Here is a 17,623-nt window from a genome sequence, read left to right as displayed (position 1 = left end):
GCTAACAAGATGTGGGAGGTGGTGCAGAGGAGATGGCTTGGGAAGGGAATGATAGTTCCGTTGGTAACTAGTTCTGTTGGTTTGTGGTTTATTCTGTTTCTTGTTTTTGCTTTTTTTTTTTTTTTTTTGTAAAGTAAGTAATTACACATCTATCTTCTTTTTTCATTTCTTATATAAAAGGTAGTATGCCATATATAATTCTTGCAAAAAGTAGTATGCTATATATGATTTTGCTCATTTTACTTAGAAGTATACTCTGCAAACCACTCTCTATCAACTAATGCAGGTCATTCTCATTCTTGCTTTTAATATTGACTCCATTAGGTGTAGGTACCATAGTCTATTCAATCTCCTATGTTTGGGCATTGAAGTAACTTCCAATATTTTGAAATTACAAGCTATTCTGCAATGAACAAATGTATGCATATATATTTTTGTGCTGTTAGAGGTTCATCTACAGGGCTGAATTCTTAGAATTTTGCTGGGTCAAAGGGTAAATGCAAATTAACCTCCATAGAGATTGCCCCATTTTGCATTCCCACAATCAGTGAATAAGACTGTCCCTTTTCCCATAGCCTCACCAACAGAGTGCATGGTTAAGCTTTTAGTTTTTGCCACTCTGATGGGTGAGAAATGGTATCTCATTATAGTTTAATTTGCATTTTTCTTATTATGAAGTTGTACATCTTATGTTTAAAAGTCATTTTTTATTCTTTTTTGTGAATTGTCAGTTTTTTTGCTCATTTTGTTCCTATAGCAATTTTGGGGGGTTCTCCTCAATTTAAAAGAAGTTATTTATATATTAGAGATTATTAATTCTTAATGTGTGCTATATGTCACAAATATTTTCTCCTATTTTATCATTTGTCTTTTGGCTTTGCTTATGATGTGTTTTTGGCTTACAAAAGTTTTTGTGTTGTTATTCTTATTTTAAGTAGTCAAACTTATTTATCTTTCTCCTTATTGCCTGTAGATTTTGCAGTCATTATTAGAAAGTCTTCCCAGAATCCAGGTCACAAAGGAATTTACCCAGGTTTTCTTCTAGTGCTTCTTATGGTTTCATGTTTTACAATTTAGGCATCTGATCCACTTGGATTTCTTCCTTGGGTATGATGTGAAGACTGAACTAATTCTATTTTTCTCTAAATGGCTATCTGATTTTCCCAAAAGCATCTGTTACAAAGCCCATCTTAGCCCCACTGATCTGAGACGTCGCTTCTATTATATACTATATCCCTATATGTAGTTGATTTTGTTGGACCTTCTACCCTACTGATCTGTCTATCCAGGTGCTACTACCACATGTTTTAATTATAGAAAATGTGTCTTATATATTTTTTAAATTGATGAAACAAACAAAATGACTGATCAAACTGGCTCTTTGGGGTTTGTACACAAAACCACTGAGTGATTTGGTTACTTTAATACTAGCTAGCCACACTCCTCCTCCTCCTTACTCCTATTTTTCCTGCCTTACCCAACAACATATAAGAAGAGATGAAGTTATCACCATGGCTGCTATTGTTAATACGGTGCCAACATAAATGGGGCAGCTTATTTTGTTTCCATGATTTAAAACCAAACTGAGGACAGACTCAAGCTGGTAAAAGCTCACAGTCTCCCTGGCATCGGAGAAGGCTTTTCAGATCAACATCCATCTTTATTCAAGATGACTTTTCCTGGGGAAGGAGTCTCCCTTTTTGACAAGGAGATACATTCATATTTCCAGGGCTGCATTGCATACTTTAAGACTGAGACGGGGCAGGCTGCTGTGGCCTGGCCTGTGTCATGGTGTCCCCTGAAATGAGTTCCCACATGCTTTTCCTGCCCTGAGTTTGCCTGCAGCTGCCAGAAGTGCAGCAGGAATGAGAGAGCCCAGGGAGAAAAAAGCTGACCCATGACAGCCATCGAGATCACTCTGGAGGACAGCTGTGTCTGGGTTACAGTGATTAATGTGATGTTAATCCCAACAAAAATGACTGGAGAGAGGCCCTGTAAGAACATTTACAATCAATAAATGAAAAACACCACTCCCATCAGACTCATTATCACTATGAAAAATCACCCTGAGATTACATAAGAAACCCGGCCATTGAGCCATTACTTGATGACTGGCAAAGCTCCTCCTTTTCAGCTAATTCGGCATCAGAATCTGATGCTTAGAATTCGGCTTTAGAATGGGACCATGGCCAGAGTTCAAAGAACAATCGAGTGCCTACTGAACCACCATTCAAGCATATTCTCACTTATGCATGGGAAGAAAATGCAACTGCAGCCTCCATGGTGGCCCCAATTCATTATTAGAGCTGAGCTTTGGTTACATTCCCAATTGAGACACAAAGATTCATTGCCAGGACTAGGGCTCACATATGGTGAGGACGGAATCTAAGAATGCTTGTAATCATTGCTACACTGACAGAATTTGAACACATGTGAAAAAGCAGGATAGAAGTAACTAGAAAAGACACAAGCAAAACGTGATTTCTTTTGCACAGACCAGCTACCTTTCTGAAGTATATGTCATACTTTCTAGTACATTATGATTATTCACCAACTTTGCTTGTCAAGGTGATCAACACTATATACAATCAAGAAAAGTGTCACTGAACCCAAAAAATACAAGTGATACAGTTGCTATTTTCTGGAATTAACACAATTTGGGGATGGGGGTAAAGCTCAGCCTCTTTCCCAGGGCCCCGTGGACTCACAGTGCTGTCGATGTAAGCTTCGGTCCACACCACATCATGCTCCTGGTCGATGACTTTGGGCCGGCTGAGCACATGAAGATATTCCATGACATTCTCCTGCACATCAGCCAAGGTGGAGATCTGAGTAAAAAATCCTGCCAAAACCCAAAGGAGGGCCAAATTTAGTAACAGACCGAAAGATCTGCAACTGGGAATATGCGTATGCCACGCCTTCTTGCCCTCTAGCTAGTTTCTTTCTTTTTTCTTTTCAATGTTAGCTCCTCTCCCCCATTTTTCTTTTCAACGATAGCTCCTCTCCCCCATCACCTACTTTATGAGTAGTAAGGTCATGTTAGAAAATACAGTCAAGCAAACGTAATAAAATTAAAATCAACCACAAACTCATCTCCCAGAGGAAGTTCCTGTTAATTCTTTGGAGAATATCCTCCCAGACTCTATATGCACACCACCCAGCCTCATATATACATATATATACACACACAGAGTATATGTTTACACACACATTGTGTGTGTGTGTGTGTGTATTCCCTGGCAGAAATGAGAGTCCTTTCTACATGATATTTTGTAACCTTATTTTTTCACTTTTGTGAGTCTATTTCCAAGGGAAAAACTAGGAGCCACAAAAATTAAAGGCTATTTCATTTCTATAAACATAACAATAGTTATGATTAATTTTTGAGTGCTAAGTGCCGTGAAATTTGCTAAACACTTGATCAGTGTTGTTTTCTTTGTGACAACACGTTAAAGTGCAGATGACTGTGCCCATTTTAAAGATAAGATAACTGATGCAGACGGGAATATACTTTTTGCCTATGCTCTCTCAGGCATCAAGTAGCAAATACAGATGATGAGTCCAGGTTTGTAAGTCTCTTAATTTGTCCCTTTTACTTCTGAATTTTGCCCTTTGTATGTTTGAGGCTGAAATTTCAGCTCATATCATGATATGGTCCCCAGCGCTGCCTTTTTTTTTTTTTTTTTTTGAGATGGAGCCTCGCTCTCTCACCCAGGCTGGAGTGCGGTGGCACGATCTCGGTTCATGGCAAGCTCCGCCTCCCAGGTTCACACCATTCTTCTGTCTCAGCCTCCCTGACTAGCTGGGACTACAGGCGTCCGTCACCATGCCCGGCTAATATTTTGTATTTTTAGTAGAGACGGGGTTTCACCATGTTAGCTAGGACGGTGTCAATCTCCTGACCTCGTGATCTGCCTGCCTCGGCCTCCCAAAGTGCTGGGATTACAGGCGTGAGCCACTGCGCCCAGCCAGGTAGACATGATTTCTAAGCAACAGAAACATTCTCAGCATGCTGTTGTCTTATGATTGGGTACACCATTTTGATCTTGAGTTCCAGGGCACTGCTATGTTCCTGCACTAATGAAGAGTTCGGGGTCACATAAGCTTTGCTATGGGTTAGGAGATGTTAAAAGGGAAAGAGTGAATTGAACACAGGCCTGGATCCCTTGGAGTGAGCCCTTCATTCACACATTGATTGAAGGTTTTCTTGGTGTTTAGCATTGAAGAAGCAGCGATTAACAAGGTGAGCAAGACCCCTGCCCTCCTGGGGCCTGGCAGTTCTGAGTAAACAATTACAAAATGGTACATTCAACATTAAGCTAAAACACAACAGGTACGGCCAATCAAATGTGGTTACCCTGAGCAAGGGTCAGTGTAGCTGGAACCTTAAGGATGAGGACCAGTTAGCCAAAGGAAGAGGGATTAAAGATAGTGTCCAGCAAAACAAGGAGTATAAATAAGGACCCAGAATCAGAGAGAATCAGGCCCCTTCTAGGACCTAAAAATAGCTCAGAATGGCTGGAGTTAAGGAGTTGGTAGAGAGAGCGTAGAGACAGGATGACATAAGATGACAGAAATGGGCAGGAAGACTGTCACACAGAACTTGGGAAAGTTTAGACTTTATCCTGTAGACAGGTAGTCAGGGAAGGATTTCAAGCAGGGGATGGACACAGATTCTTGTTTCCTCCCTGTGCCTCTAAATAAGGATCTTAGGCTCATACCAGCTTCTACTCGCCAAACAAATTAAAGAGAGTATGTGTGCCTCTGAGGCCAGCTCCATCTCAGCACTAGCTCCAGAGTTTATAGAATCTCTTAGTGACTAAAACAGGGCTCAGGATAAGGAAATACCAGCCTTTCTGTTGTCCAGAAAGGGTCGGGATGCACCCAGAGGATTTCCAAACAAAGGCCAGCTGGTTTGAATTTGGTGTGCTGACCCCAAACCAGGTTGGGCCTATGTGGCTTCTGGGTTCTTGATGACAGCTCTGCATAGTGCTAATTAGCATGCATTGTCACTCCTGCCTGCCCCACCCTCCTGGCCTGGGCCAGAGCCTTTCCCATCCCAGGGGAAACAGGGCCCCAAAGGAATAGGCTGTGAGTTTCTGTCCTAGTTTGAGACCTGGGAGCAGGGCCTATGTTCACCTCTCTCAGCCATCAGGCACCATAGTTAAGGAGACCCATTTGGGATGCTGCTCTAGCAATGCTCCTACGTGGTTCCTCTTAGAGGCATGGTTGGAAAGGACAGGTTTTAAAAAGGTTTGCCAGAGGACAGGGAACACACCACACCCATAGTTATCATCTCTCCAAGCATGGAGGCTGCACTCAGCATTTGACAAGAAAGAAAATATTTCACCTCTTCTTTAGTAGGCAAATCTTGGTCTCTACATAAAGGGTCTTGACACAGAGGACAAGTTAAGAGGGGTGCTACCATGTTGAAGGAGGGGGACACAGCTCAATAGCTCTGGACCTTTAGGATACAGGGATGAGCACTTTACAGTGTCAAACAATTCTGTTTAGGCACCTGTGCTCCCGGGCCCAGACAGCATCTTGTAGGAGTTCTTCTTGGTTGTCTGTATTCACATCTAATCCTCAAAGCCAGCAGTAAAGCTCCGATTTGGGTTTTCCAAAACAGTGTCAAGGGAAGAAAGATGAATTTAAGGAGGAGGGTGGGAGGGACAGGTCATTAGCATAGAGAAGGAGTTGGGGAAAAACAATCATACATTTGGAAAAGGACAGGGCTGAGAAATCATCCCCACTTGGTCTTGCTTATCACAGCCAAGGTTCTGAAAGATTACAGAAAGCTGACTTCTGTCTCCAGAGTGATAGACCCATGGCCAACTGTATACCCGACACCTCTACAGGGATAACTAGCAGGATTCTCAGGCTGAACTCATCCAAAGCCAACTCCTGACTTCCGTTCCCAAATCCATTCCTCTCCCAGTTGGTCATTCCCATCTCAGAAAATGCACCACTGCCCAGAGGGGCCAAAACATAATTATCCTCGATATCCATCCTTTCCTCACCCCACCCTATATGTAATCCACCAGCATGTTCTTCTGATCCTATCTCTAAAATAGATCTAAGCTCACTTCCCAATCTCCACTGCTTCACTACTCCAAGATGCCATCATCTCTCACCCAGAGTCCACAAGAGTCTCCCCACAAATCCCTCTCCTCCTTGTCTAACCTCCTCACAGCCATCAGAGACTGTCTGAAAGGTCGCAGCAGATCATCATCTTCCTGGTTGAAATCCTACAATAGCTTCTATTTAGAGTTAAAATAAAATCCAGATGTCTTACCCTGACCTCCAAAACCCTCCCTGAATTGGCTCCACCTACCTGGGTGACCTCATCCCTGCCATCTCCCTCTTGCTCACTGTTCAGGCTTGCTGGCCTTCTTTCCCCGCCTCTCACATGCCAACCACGTTCCCCCCTTCAGGGCCTGTGCACTTGCTGCCCTCCGCCTGGGACACCCTTTATCCCATTTTTCAAGTTTGGTTCCTTTTTGTCACTCAGGGATCAGCTCAGAGAGGCCCTCCCTGACATTCCTGTCTGAAGTCACTTCCTCTCCCTTCACCCTGCATCAGTTCCTTCAGAGGACTCATCCATCATTGGATTCTCACTTGCTTATTGTGTTCTCTCTAACTGGAATATCAGCTCCATGAAATGATTCAAAAATCCCCACCTTGTTGAGAGCAGTATTCCCAGAACAGGGAGGGCAGGTATGCCGGAGCCATTAGTAAGGCAGGAACATTCACTGAGGTCTTACTGGGATCCACCTTGCCTTTCTGCATGTGGGGCTCACGATGGCCCAACGCATATGCTCACCGTGTAGGGGAAGAAACACAAACTCAGAGTCAGTAACCTGTCCTGGATGAATTCGAATCCAGGTTCATTTGATTCCAAAGCCTTTGCTCTGAACCACTGAAGACACTGCGTCTTTCGCTGTTGGGAAGGGACAGGAGAGATTCTCCGAGCTCCTGCCCCAGGAGGGTAACTCTAATGGGCTATTTGTGTATTGTAGCTGGGGAACTTTTGAGGATGGCGATGGGGCAATATATGACTGTCCTCTGAGGTTTCAGCAATGAGTAATAACAAAGTTCTACTCAAAGCCCAGTCTATAGTTCCAACTTATACTTCACTATGTAGACCAGGGATGCAGATGTATAAAAAGGTAAGAAAAGATAAAATTTTTAAAATAATATTAACAATAACAATGTATGCTGCAAAGCTTATGCACATTTGATTCCAACCCATTAAAATTTAAAATTTTTCTGAGTCTTTTTTTTTTTTTTTAAATGTCTTAGTATAAGTTTTAGTTAACAAATGATTGATAATAGGAAATCGCTAAGGGCTGGAATCTGGCTGTAACCATAGACACTTCCCTCGTTTTCCCTCTGTATTCTCTCAGCTGGCCACTTTCCCTTCCCTTTCCCTCTGTTTTTTTCCTGTTAAATTCTAGGTCTTGAATGTTTATTCTCTTTTTTAATGTGCTTTTTCGAACTTCATATATCATGTAAGAAAACAGAATCAGCAATCATTCGGTAATTACCAAGGAGCAATTAATGCTGAAATTAGCCACCTATTACAAATGGTCTGCTCATTTTTCTCTATAACATCAATTTATTTACCTTATTCCCTTGCAGAGCTCCTTCTGTGAACTCTGGGTTACAAATACTGCATGTGATAAACCATATGCAGTGCAGTGCTTTGTGTTTCTGAGATATTACCACCCTTCCTTGGGGATTTTTAGAGTCTTTTGCCTCAAAGCTGCCTGAGCACAAGAAGCTCCTGTGGTGAATCATTAAATACTCCACTTTGCAATGACCAGATCTGAGGGTACCAGGAGTCTGTCCTTGGAGGGCAGATCCTAGCTGCTAACCTCATATAGTGAGGTCTTCCTTCCATCTTTGGATGATGGGTGTAGCTTCCTTTGAGTCCTTTGAGTCTTTGAGTCTTTCTAAAGACTCTTCCCACCTTAAGCAAGGCAGGCTGAAAACCTCAGAGCCAGTACCAAAATTTCAGTCTTCAGAGGGTGCCGAGGTAAGAGTGAGATTTAGGAGGGCAGTGAAGGTGATGCTGTGGCTTCCCTGGTTTGCATTCCCTATGAGCAACAGTGTTCTTGGAAGACGCTCCCAATACTGTGTTCTGTTTCATCTTCCTCCTCCTCCCTGTCAAGATCACACACTACTGAAAAAAAAAACACTTATTTCTATAGAAAAATGTTTAATTTATAAACAGCTTCCTACCTCCCTGTCTTCTTTGACTTCACAAAAAACAAGCAAGAGGCCTGTTGAGTGCTGAGAGCAGAAGAGCCCATATTCATGGTATTGGAGAGAATGCATATCAAGGGCAAGGAGCCTACTGGCCTTGGTGGGAGAACTGCACTCCTGAGCAGAGCTCTCAAAATCAGCTTCAGCCTCAGAGTAAGGGACATATCTTTTCCTTTGTGACTATGACTACGTTTTAATTTCTAACTCCAAGTTAAAAATAAAAGAGAAAGAAGAAAATAATCTAAAGGTACACTCTGGGGAAATAAGAATGCTGTCTCTTTCCTATAGCTCTGTGACTGCACCCATCACACTTTGCCATGGTTTCTCCTGGTCTCATCTTATCTACAGCCATAATGTCCTCAACTCTGAAACATCAGGACCTGAACCATACCACTGTGCAAGCTGAAGCAGTGCCATTTCCAGCACATACAGGTTGGGCATAAATCCCAGCTCTGGCCTTTGTTAATTATAGCACATTGAAGTCCTTTCTCACCCTCTAGTTTTCTTTTCCTAGATTACCTCAAATGAAGAGAGATATGTAAGAGTTCTCTATGAATCACAGCTTTCTCCTCTCCAAAGAGAAGCAGCCTCACATCTGGTGAAAAGTTCAGGCTGGGGCTTTGGATCAGCTGGGTCTGAATCCTAGCTCTACCGCCTGCTGGCTGGTAATTTGGAACAAGATGCTAGTCTCGCTCAGCCTTAGTTTCCTTCTCTGTAGACAAAAATAATGATAATAGTACCTCAAGAGCCTTTGGCAGGATCAAAAGAGGTAATGCACAGATATATTCTTTTCTATGCCTGGCACTTAGTGAGCAGCCTGCCATTCTTAGTTGCTGTTTTACAATAACAGCAAGCATCACCATCTTCATCACCACTCAAAATCTCTGATTCTAAGGAATGTGTGTAACGAACTATGAAAAGGTTTTTAAATAGCTGCTGTTTGTGCCTTCCTTCACCTGTCTTGAAATAGCAAAATATTTTAATTGTCACTTTTCTCCTGCCCCCGCCTATGACCATTCCGGCCTCATAAATGTGAAGCTATCTTTTGGGGGACACTACATGTGGAAAGATATAATGAGATTAAGAATCTTTTTATTGAAAAAAGATTGGGAGCTGGACCTTCCAGGAAGTCTCAAGCCACCAGTTTTCTTTCAAGTAAGGAGAGAATGACCTTTAGCCCACAGGAAAGGGGTAAGCTAAGCAGACGACAACACATGTGGCATTTCCATTGGACCCGATGATGACTGATCGGTTGAGAACCCAAACATGGAGGCCCTTCTTTATTTGCACAGCTGGAAAACACTCATTAACTGTGATTTTTGAAGGAGAATCAGCCAGTGCTTATTTAAAATCTTGGCATACTGAATGTTAGAGAAGGTCACCATGGCTTTGTGAAATATCTGAGCCAGTCAGTAGTCGGCCCTCTTTTCTGTGTTCCAGTTCACTTGTTTTTGAAATAGTGTGAACACAGAACTTTAAATTCCACCAGCCATTCTACAGTGGCAATGATTGTTTTAATGTATTTAAAATGGCTTGCTGCTTTGTCTCATTAGGGTTGGTTCCCTCAAGACAGGACCTACTTATGCATAAAATGAAATAAACTCACAAGCTCCAGGCCTCCCTGGATTTTGCTGGTAGACTGGAGGAGGCAGAGAACTATTGCAAGGGGGGTATGAATGTCCCCAGACATTTGTTTCCAGAGGAAAGTGTCTGAGATCTGCTGGCTAAGAACTGTCTCCATGGCTACCAGACTCCCAAGGAAGAAGTCCTGCACTGATAGCAGGTCCTCGACCACTAACTCAGGAACAATGTGAGAGCCCTCATGATTCTTGCTCCCTCCCAGGGTCATTCTGTGGTCAGGCCCAGCGGGTTAGTTCTGCTCCTTGGACTCTCCTTGGGTCTGCTCTGGTCCCTGAATGCTAATGCTTCATTTCACTGCAGAACTTGGCCGAGTCAGGTTGAAAATATGTAAGGGGGCCCTCTGGACCTCATGACACTTGAGATGAAAAATGTTATGCTGCCTCCATACTATAACAATCTGAGACTATAAACAATGATTTAATTAATGACCATAGAAGAATACTTGCTCACCGATGTTACGTGGTCCAAAACCCCTTAACTGACGCAACGTGAAGCCAATGTTTATATGGGCACAGATGACTGGAATATCACATTTTGATGGCATTGCTACTTTGAAGAGCGGCAAACAGTGACATTCCCAAGGCTCTTTACATAGAAGCAGAATGAGGAAGGTGAAACTATCGAGAGGGGCTAACTCTGGTAGCAAGGGAAATAACTGGATGTGGACAGGAAGGGAAGGAGAATTATCATGGAATCCACAGCCTGTCCAGCCAAGCAGCTACTATTACCTCCTTGGATTTTCTGCATTGCTGTACTCATAACTTGTAAATCCTAAAGGCTATATTCTATAGCCGGGCCGTAAAATACTCTGAGTTGACTAAACTGTCTTCAAAAGGATGCCTCAAAGACTCTTATAAACAATGACTAAAACTAAATTATGGTGTAATATTAGTTGATTAAGACAAGACTTCAATTTGAGTAATTTTCATCAGCTGGACACAGACAGTGGTAAAAACAATAACCCATGACTAAATGCATACTAGCTGATGGAAGAATTGGAATCTGATGTGGCAAGAAATAACAGGAAATTTTAAAAAAAAAATTAAAAAATGGAAAGAAACTTTTTTCAAGACCACAGAATAAAGGAAAAAATGGGAAAAGTATAGCTAACTCAAGGTTTTTAAATGTCAACAAAGCTCCAAAACTAATTTCAAGAAAGGCCTCTTCACTCAGAGGAAATCTGGGATCTACTCGGCCTCCATCTCCTCTGCCTGTGTTCTTCCTATAGTTCTCCCTGAAATGAGGCCAAATGTATAACTCTGAGACAAGTAGAATTATTGACACCTTTCAGTGAAGCAAGCCACACAATGAAGGAAAACAATTGTAGAATGTGTTATTTTAGAGCTTCAAGGATATGTTAAAAACTTCCATGCAGCCCTTCCTTTTTTAGATGAGGAAATTGAGCCTTGCTTAAAAGACTGTTCAAATAGAAGCAGATAATTAAAGAAAATGCCAAGCAAAGGGAAAGATGGGTGCAGGTTTAAGAGCCTGCCTGTTCACCTATTCTTAGGGAACTTTCCCACACTTCCATCCACAGTGCTGAGTCCCCCAGAGCACTTATTTCTCCATGGGCTTCCTCTGCCCACACCCAATTCAGCAGGGAGAAAGAACTGGCCCAAGCTGGGTACCATAATCTCTTCACAGGGGTGAGGGGATGAGGGAGGACATGAAATTAGACTTTAGATTTGCTAGTCAGCCTCGAATGGAAAAGATATACATTCTCCTTTCTTATATTGTGCCTTGCCCACAGTATTGTTGTGTGGATGGATGGGCATACATAGTATGGGGTGGCCATTCCTGGCTATATGCATGCCATAGTAGGGAAGATCTACCTACAGAGAAGTAAGAATGCCATGGACATGTCAGAAGAAACTGAGAAGGAATAGAAAAACAAAAACATGTCTTCCTTCTCCCTTGTGAGACCCAAGCTTCCCTTCCCACCAGGGTTCTGAGTCACTCCCCTCTCTCTCCAAAATGCCCTTTTTTTAATTTCAGGGAACAACTTTGGTGGCTTGCACCTAAAACAACTTTGTCTTAGGTCATGAAAACTGGAGCGAAGACCCACAAACTCCTCGGTCCTCTTTTCTCCACTAAAGTCCAAACACTGGAACTTTTATGAAGCATGGCTTGGGAGACCCATTTAAAGCAGACCACTGAAATCCATCAATCCCAATCTACTGTACAACAGGACCTACCTTCCTTTATTAGGATTTAGAGTCAATCTACTGTGCAACAGGGCCTACCTTCCTTTATTAGGATTTAGAGTCGACTTACCTATTTTTTCAAACATCAAAGGAGCACACACTGTGGTACGAGGTTGGGCTCTGTCAGAGCACCCAAGATGAAATCAGAGTCAAAGGCTGCTCTCATGGAGCTTGTAACCTCAGAAGAGAGGCAAACAGGACCCAGAGATCAACATAACATGAGAGAATAACTCAGGGTACTTACATACCAGAGACCAAGCTACCAACTTTATTTATATGGCATCATGTCATGCCCACAACATGCTTGAGGAGAAGGTATTGTCACCACCTCTGCTCTGTAGATGACATGACTCAGACCTACCCAGCTAGGTTTGGTAACTTGCATATAGTTGGTGGAGAGTGATTGCTCAATTTGGATACAAGGGGTCTGGACTCTCCCACCTATTAACTTGCTATGCTTTGCCTTCTTGGCTGCGTATAAAATGAAAAGAAGGCCTTCACAGACTGGGCAGCCCTATTACTTACTTTCCAGTGCTGTCCCCAAACTATTTGTTTCTGACATGCAACAGGGGATTGGTAATCAATTAACCTTTTGAATATAAAAAAGCTAATGATTACTGAGCACTTCTTATGTCCTAGTATTGAACGAGGCACTTAATATGCACCATTTCATTAATAAGAATCAAAGGAAGAACTGGATACAAACTTTCAGTTAGACAGAAGGAATGAGTTCAAGAGATATATAATATAACATAGTGACCATAGTTAATAACGATGTGTTATACACTTGAAAGTTGCTAAGAGAATAGATTTTAGGTATTCTCATCACAAATAAATTATAAAGATGTAAGGCAATACATACGTTAATTAGCTTGATGTAGTCATTACACAATGTACTTATACTTCAAAACATCATGTTGTATGCCATAAATATAAATAATTTTGTTAGTTAAAAAAATTAAAGGAAGAATTATTATTACCGTTACCATTTTGAGTGTTTGAACATTGAGGCAAGTTAAAGTTGACCAACTTAATTAGTAATATAGGTAAAGTTATGCTATAAGAACATATCAAACTAAAAATCTCAGTGGCTCAACACAAAAGTTTATTTGTTATGAACACTATTTATAATCCAGTGTGGGTTGGCAGAGGCAAGGGGCAGTGAAAGTCATCTGCTCCATGTGTTCACTCAGCGACCCAGGCTAATGAAGGCTGCTGCATCTCGTGACTGTTCTGTCTGGACCATGTACCTTCAGAGTTCACTAGAACAGAAGAGAGTACCAACACCACCACACTAGCTCTCAAATGCTTTAGCCCAGAAATGACTCAGGTTGATTTCACTCACGCCCTATTGGCCAGAACCAGTCTTGAAGTCCCCACCTATATGCAAGAAGGCTGCGAATGATAAGAGAGTATATGGATATTTGATGCACAGTAAATGTCTCTGCCATAGTAATTCTCCCAAGGCTACTCATCTACTAATCAGAAGAATGGAAAGACTTAACCACTCCACTTGACTATGTCCTCAAAATTTGGCACTGGGCGTAGTGGCTCATGCCTGTAATGAGGCCACTTTGGCGGGCAGATCACTTGAGCTCCAGAGTTTGAGACCAGCTTGGCTAACATGGCAAAACCCTGTCTCTACTAAAAATACAAAAATTAACTGGGCATTGTGGGGCACACCTGTAATCCCAGCTACTCGGGAGGCTGAGGCACAAGAACCACTTGAACTCAGGGGGCAGAGTCTGAAACGAGCTGAGATCGCGTTACTGCACTCCAGCCTGGGCAACAGAGCAAGACTCTGTCCACAAAAAAATAAAAAACAAAAAAAAACCATAATTTGGAAGAAACCATTACAGGTCTATCAGTAATCACTTAGATACACCCAGACTTTATCTTAGAATTATTAGAACTCTCTACTTTCTCATGAATATTCCTAATTCTGCAAAAGTAGGTGGAAGTTATTCAGAGCCAAGCACATTGGGAAGACCCACCTTTGTTGGCACAGGCCATCCACTTTAGATTGTCTGCAAATGCAGCCTCTCGTCCAATGAGGTACGTGAAGATGCGAACCTGAAAGACAAACGCATGGCTGAGTGGCATTCACTTTTTGCCATCCTGCGCAGATCACATGCATGGCTCACACACATGTGGCTTACCTCTTTAATGCTCCATGCTTCCCATCTGCAGGAACATATTTAAGACATCTGAAGTATAGTCAGCTAAAATTGTATTCAAAATGGGGGCCTTTGATCTTTTAAACCATATGGCACTGGTGGTGGCTGTTTTTCGGTGTGCAAATCATGACAGAGAAGAATAACTGGGAAGGGGAGACTGGCAGCCTCACGGGCCTGGGCTTGCTCCACACATATGGACAAGTATCATCTAAGTCTGGACCAAATCCCTAACCATTTTCCCCACTCACACAGGAAATGCAGAGTGTGCTCTTCTTGGGAATAAAAATGCCCCTGAAAGACCCTCAACATTTCCCTCCAATGGTGAGGACAGGCTGCAGACACTCTCTTACCATCTGTGGTGTCTGGCATGATATTAGAAGATAATTAACTGAGATGAGAGACACAGCTTGTGGCCAGGAGACCTATGGGGAATCTTTCTAGTCTTCCTAAGCTTTTGGTTCCTGAAGAGCAAAGAACATATGTAAAAACTTGGCTTTCTTATTTTCTATTGGTTTCTCAACCCTCTCTTATGAGGTCAGAACTCTTTGAAACAAAGCATGACCTACCTGCCAGATGGTATTTAAGGTTAAATGAAAAAAATATAAGGAATGAAAAGGTTAAAATCCTTTAATTCAATTTAAAATGGTATGTGGGTCAACGCTACACAGTCCAAACAAAACCCTTCTGATGGGCCATGTGCAGCCTGTGGCCACCTCTTTGTGACTGAGGTCAATGAAGACATGGCATTAGATGAATGACACTCATCAGGTGGTATCAAAGGCTTTACCAGGTGATGTCCTTCCAGCTCCTCTAGTCTGGTGGGTCAAGTGCTCCTACTGCTCCTCCCAATGCCTTTGCTACAATTGTGGTTAGCTAGTATTTTGTGTAGCTGGTCTGTGAAGTCAATCTGCTCGCTAGGGTATCCACTTGACGAGGGAAGGAAGGGATGCCTCCTTTACCTGGCTGGGCCCTGATGGAGCACTGAACATCAATACTCAATACATGGAGACATAAAAAGATATAAATGCTTACAGTGGATTGTAAAAATGAATATTGTGTTTTAATTATGCATATCCTCGAATCTGGGCATTATAATTTTAAGGCTAGTTACGAGGTAATGGTTTCTTCCCAACTTAAAGAGATATGTAAATGCATGTTATTATTATGGAATGTCAGTCTGTGCTCATCTGTGCTTGGTAAGGCCATTATTTATCATAGCTCCTGCAAGGGGGCTTTCTGGGTGGATGGGCAGGCAGACAGACCTCTCTCCAGTCCTCTGGCTCTTCTCCACACCATTCCCATCAGAGTCACATTTGGGAGTGAGGATATGGTTGTTTTGTTTTGTTTTTTTAAATTGGGAGATTCTGGCTTCTCTTGGGGGGAACAGAAAGCAAAGATCCAGTTGGGCACAGTGGCTCACACCTGTAATCCCAGTACTTTGGGAGGCCGAGGTGGGCAGATCATGAGGTCAGGAGATTGAGACCATCTGGCCAACAAGGTGAAATCCCATCTCTACTAAAAATACAAAACAATTAGCTGTGCATGGTGGCATGCATTTGTGGTCCCAGCTATGCAGGAGGCTGAGGCAGGAGAATTGCTTGAACCCTAAGGCAGAGGTTGCAGTGAGCCGAGTTTGCGCCACTGCACTCCAGACTGGTGATAGAGTGAGGCCCCGTCTCAAAAAAAAAAAAAAAAAAAAAAAAAAAAGAAAGAAAAGCAAAGATCCAGCCTCATATTGCCAAAAGTGATTACCATTGACCCTCATTCATATAGCTGCACCCCCTGTTCACTTTCTCTGCCTGTCCACTGTCAGCACTTAACTGAGAATCTCTGATTGAGGGGAGAAACTGAGGCCCAGTTAAGTAAAGTGTTTTGCTTAATTTCACCAAAGTTTCATCTCATGAGAGAGGACTTCTCTCAGGATAGCACTGGTATCTGTTTTCAACCTTTGGGAGATGCTGGTTTGGTCAATACAGAAGATCCCAACCAGCTCCAAGGCCCAGAGCCAGCACACACAGAATCCAGGACGAACTAGAATCAAGTCTCTTGAGACCAGACCCATGCTTTCTCATAAATCTTTGTCTTTAATTTCAAATTTAAGCTCTTAAACTAGAACAATAAAAACTTGTATCCCCACTGGCTCCTTGGCAAGCAAGAAAGCATAAGAGATGCCTCTGTGGAAATGAAGCAATGAGTCTATCTTTATAAACAAAGACCCAACACAGAACAACCCATATTTTTGAGCAAAGGTGGCTGTGAGTACCAGCCTCCTCTGCTGTCTAGATGAAGAACCTTTATATAAACTGAGTTCTCTTGGAGACATAGTTAAAACTCCAGAACAATACTGTGAATCACTAGCGAAACTTCTATAACTCCTCATTTAAAAGAGGGAATCCTATTTGGAAAACCAGTAGGATCACGCCAAACTTCAGATCAGACATGGCTGCTTAAGAATAATTGTGCTAACAATAACCACAATAATGAAAACCATCACCACGTCCCCTACCTCACCAGCACAGTCCTACCATGACTACCACCACCACGGTGGCTGCTACAATCAGCACCAACCCCTGGGTCAGGTAATGTGCTGAGGGGTTTATGGGTATTATATTTGTTTTGTTGGTTTATATGTTATTTTATTGCTTATGAAAGAAAATCAGGGCCGGGCGCGGTGGCTCAAGCCTGTAATCCCAGCGCTTTGGGAGGCCGAGACGGGTGGATCACGAGGTCAGAAGATCGAGACCATCCTGGCTAACATGGTGAAACCCCGTCTCTACTAAAAAATACAAAAAACTAGCCGGGCGAGGTGGCGGGCGCCTGTAGTCCCAGCTACTCGGGAGGCTGAGGCAGGAGAATGGCGTAAACCCGGGAGGCGGAGCTTGCAGTGAGCTGAAATCCGGCCACTGCACTCCAGCCCGGGCGACAGAGCGAGACTCCGTCTCAAAAAAAAAAAAAAAAAAAAAAAAAAAAAAAAATCAGAACAATGTTCAATATTTCCATTGATTTGTAGTCGTTGGCTCCCAGTACACTGACCTCCTTATCTGAGCAGAAATGGCGTGAAAATGACTTGTTGCATGCCTGCCTACAAAATAAACATAATCAAAGGATGCTGGGTTCACACCCTACATCTCTCACAATAATGCCTTTCAACTGACCACAGAAGAAAAGAGATTTTACTTTAAAGTAGTTTAAAGTAGGAAATATTTTGGAGAGAAATTTAATAATAGCATTTTATATTTGTGTATTTTTTTTACACAGTAATTCCACCCCTAAGCATTTATCTTATAGCTGGAACAACAAATAAAATGCTTACGGGGACTAAGAGACAACAAA

General features: G+C 42.4%; 1 protein-coding gene across 2 annotated transcripts in view; it reads right to left on the bottom strand.

The window, feature by feature from the left end:
- CACNA2D3 (calcium voltage-gated channel auxiliary subunit alpha2delta 3) overlaps positions 1-17,623 on the bottom strand; it is a 958,335-nt gene that overhangs the window by 303,873 nt on the left and 636,839 nt on the right. For both annotated transcript variants that reach the window (XM_030926087.1, XM_030926131.1), the window contains exons 12-13: positions 14,108-14,186; positions 2,709-2,842 (exon numbers count right to left, since the gene is read on the bottom strand). In XM_030926087.1, coding sequence (XP_030781947.1) covers positions 2,709-2,842; positions 14,108-14,186 — 213 coding nt within the window. The remainder of the gene's footprint in view (positions 1-2,708; positions 2,843-14,107; positions 14,187-17,623) is intronic.

This window comes from Rhinopithecus roxellana, chromosome 1, assembly GCF_007565055.1.
Source record: "Rhinopithecus roxellana isolate Shanxi Qingling chromosome 1, ASM756505v1, whole genome shotgun sequence".
NCBI classification, from domain to species: domain Eukaryota; kingdom Metazoa; phylum Chordata; class Mammalia; order Primates; family Cercopithecidae; genus Rhinopithecus; species Rhinopithecus roxellana.
Note: the sequence above shows the minus strand (reverse complement) of the source record. Positions and strands in the feature narration are given on the sequence as shown.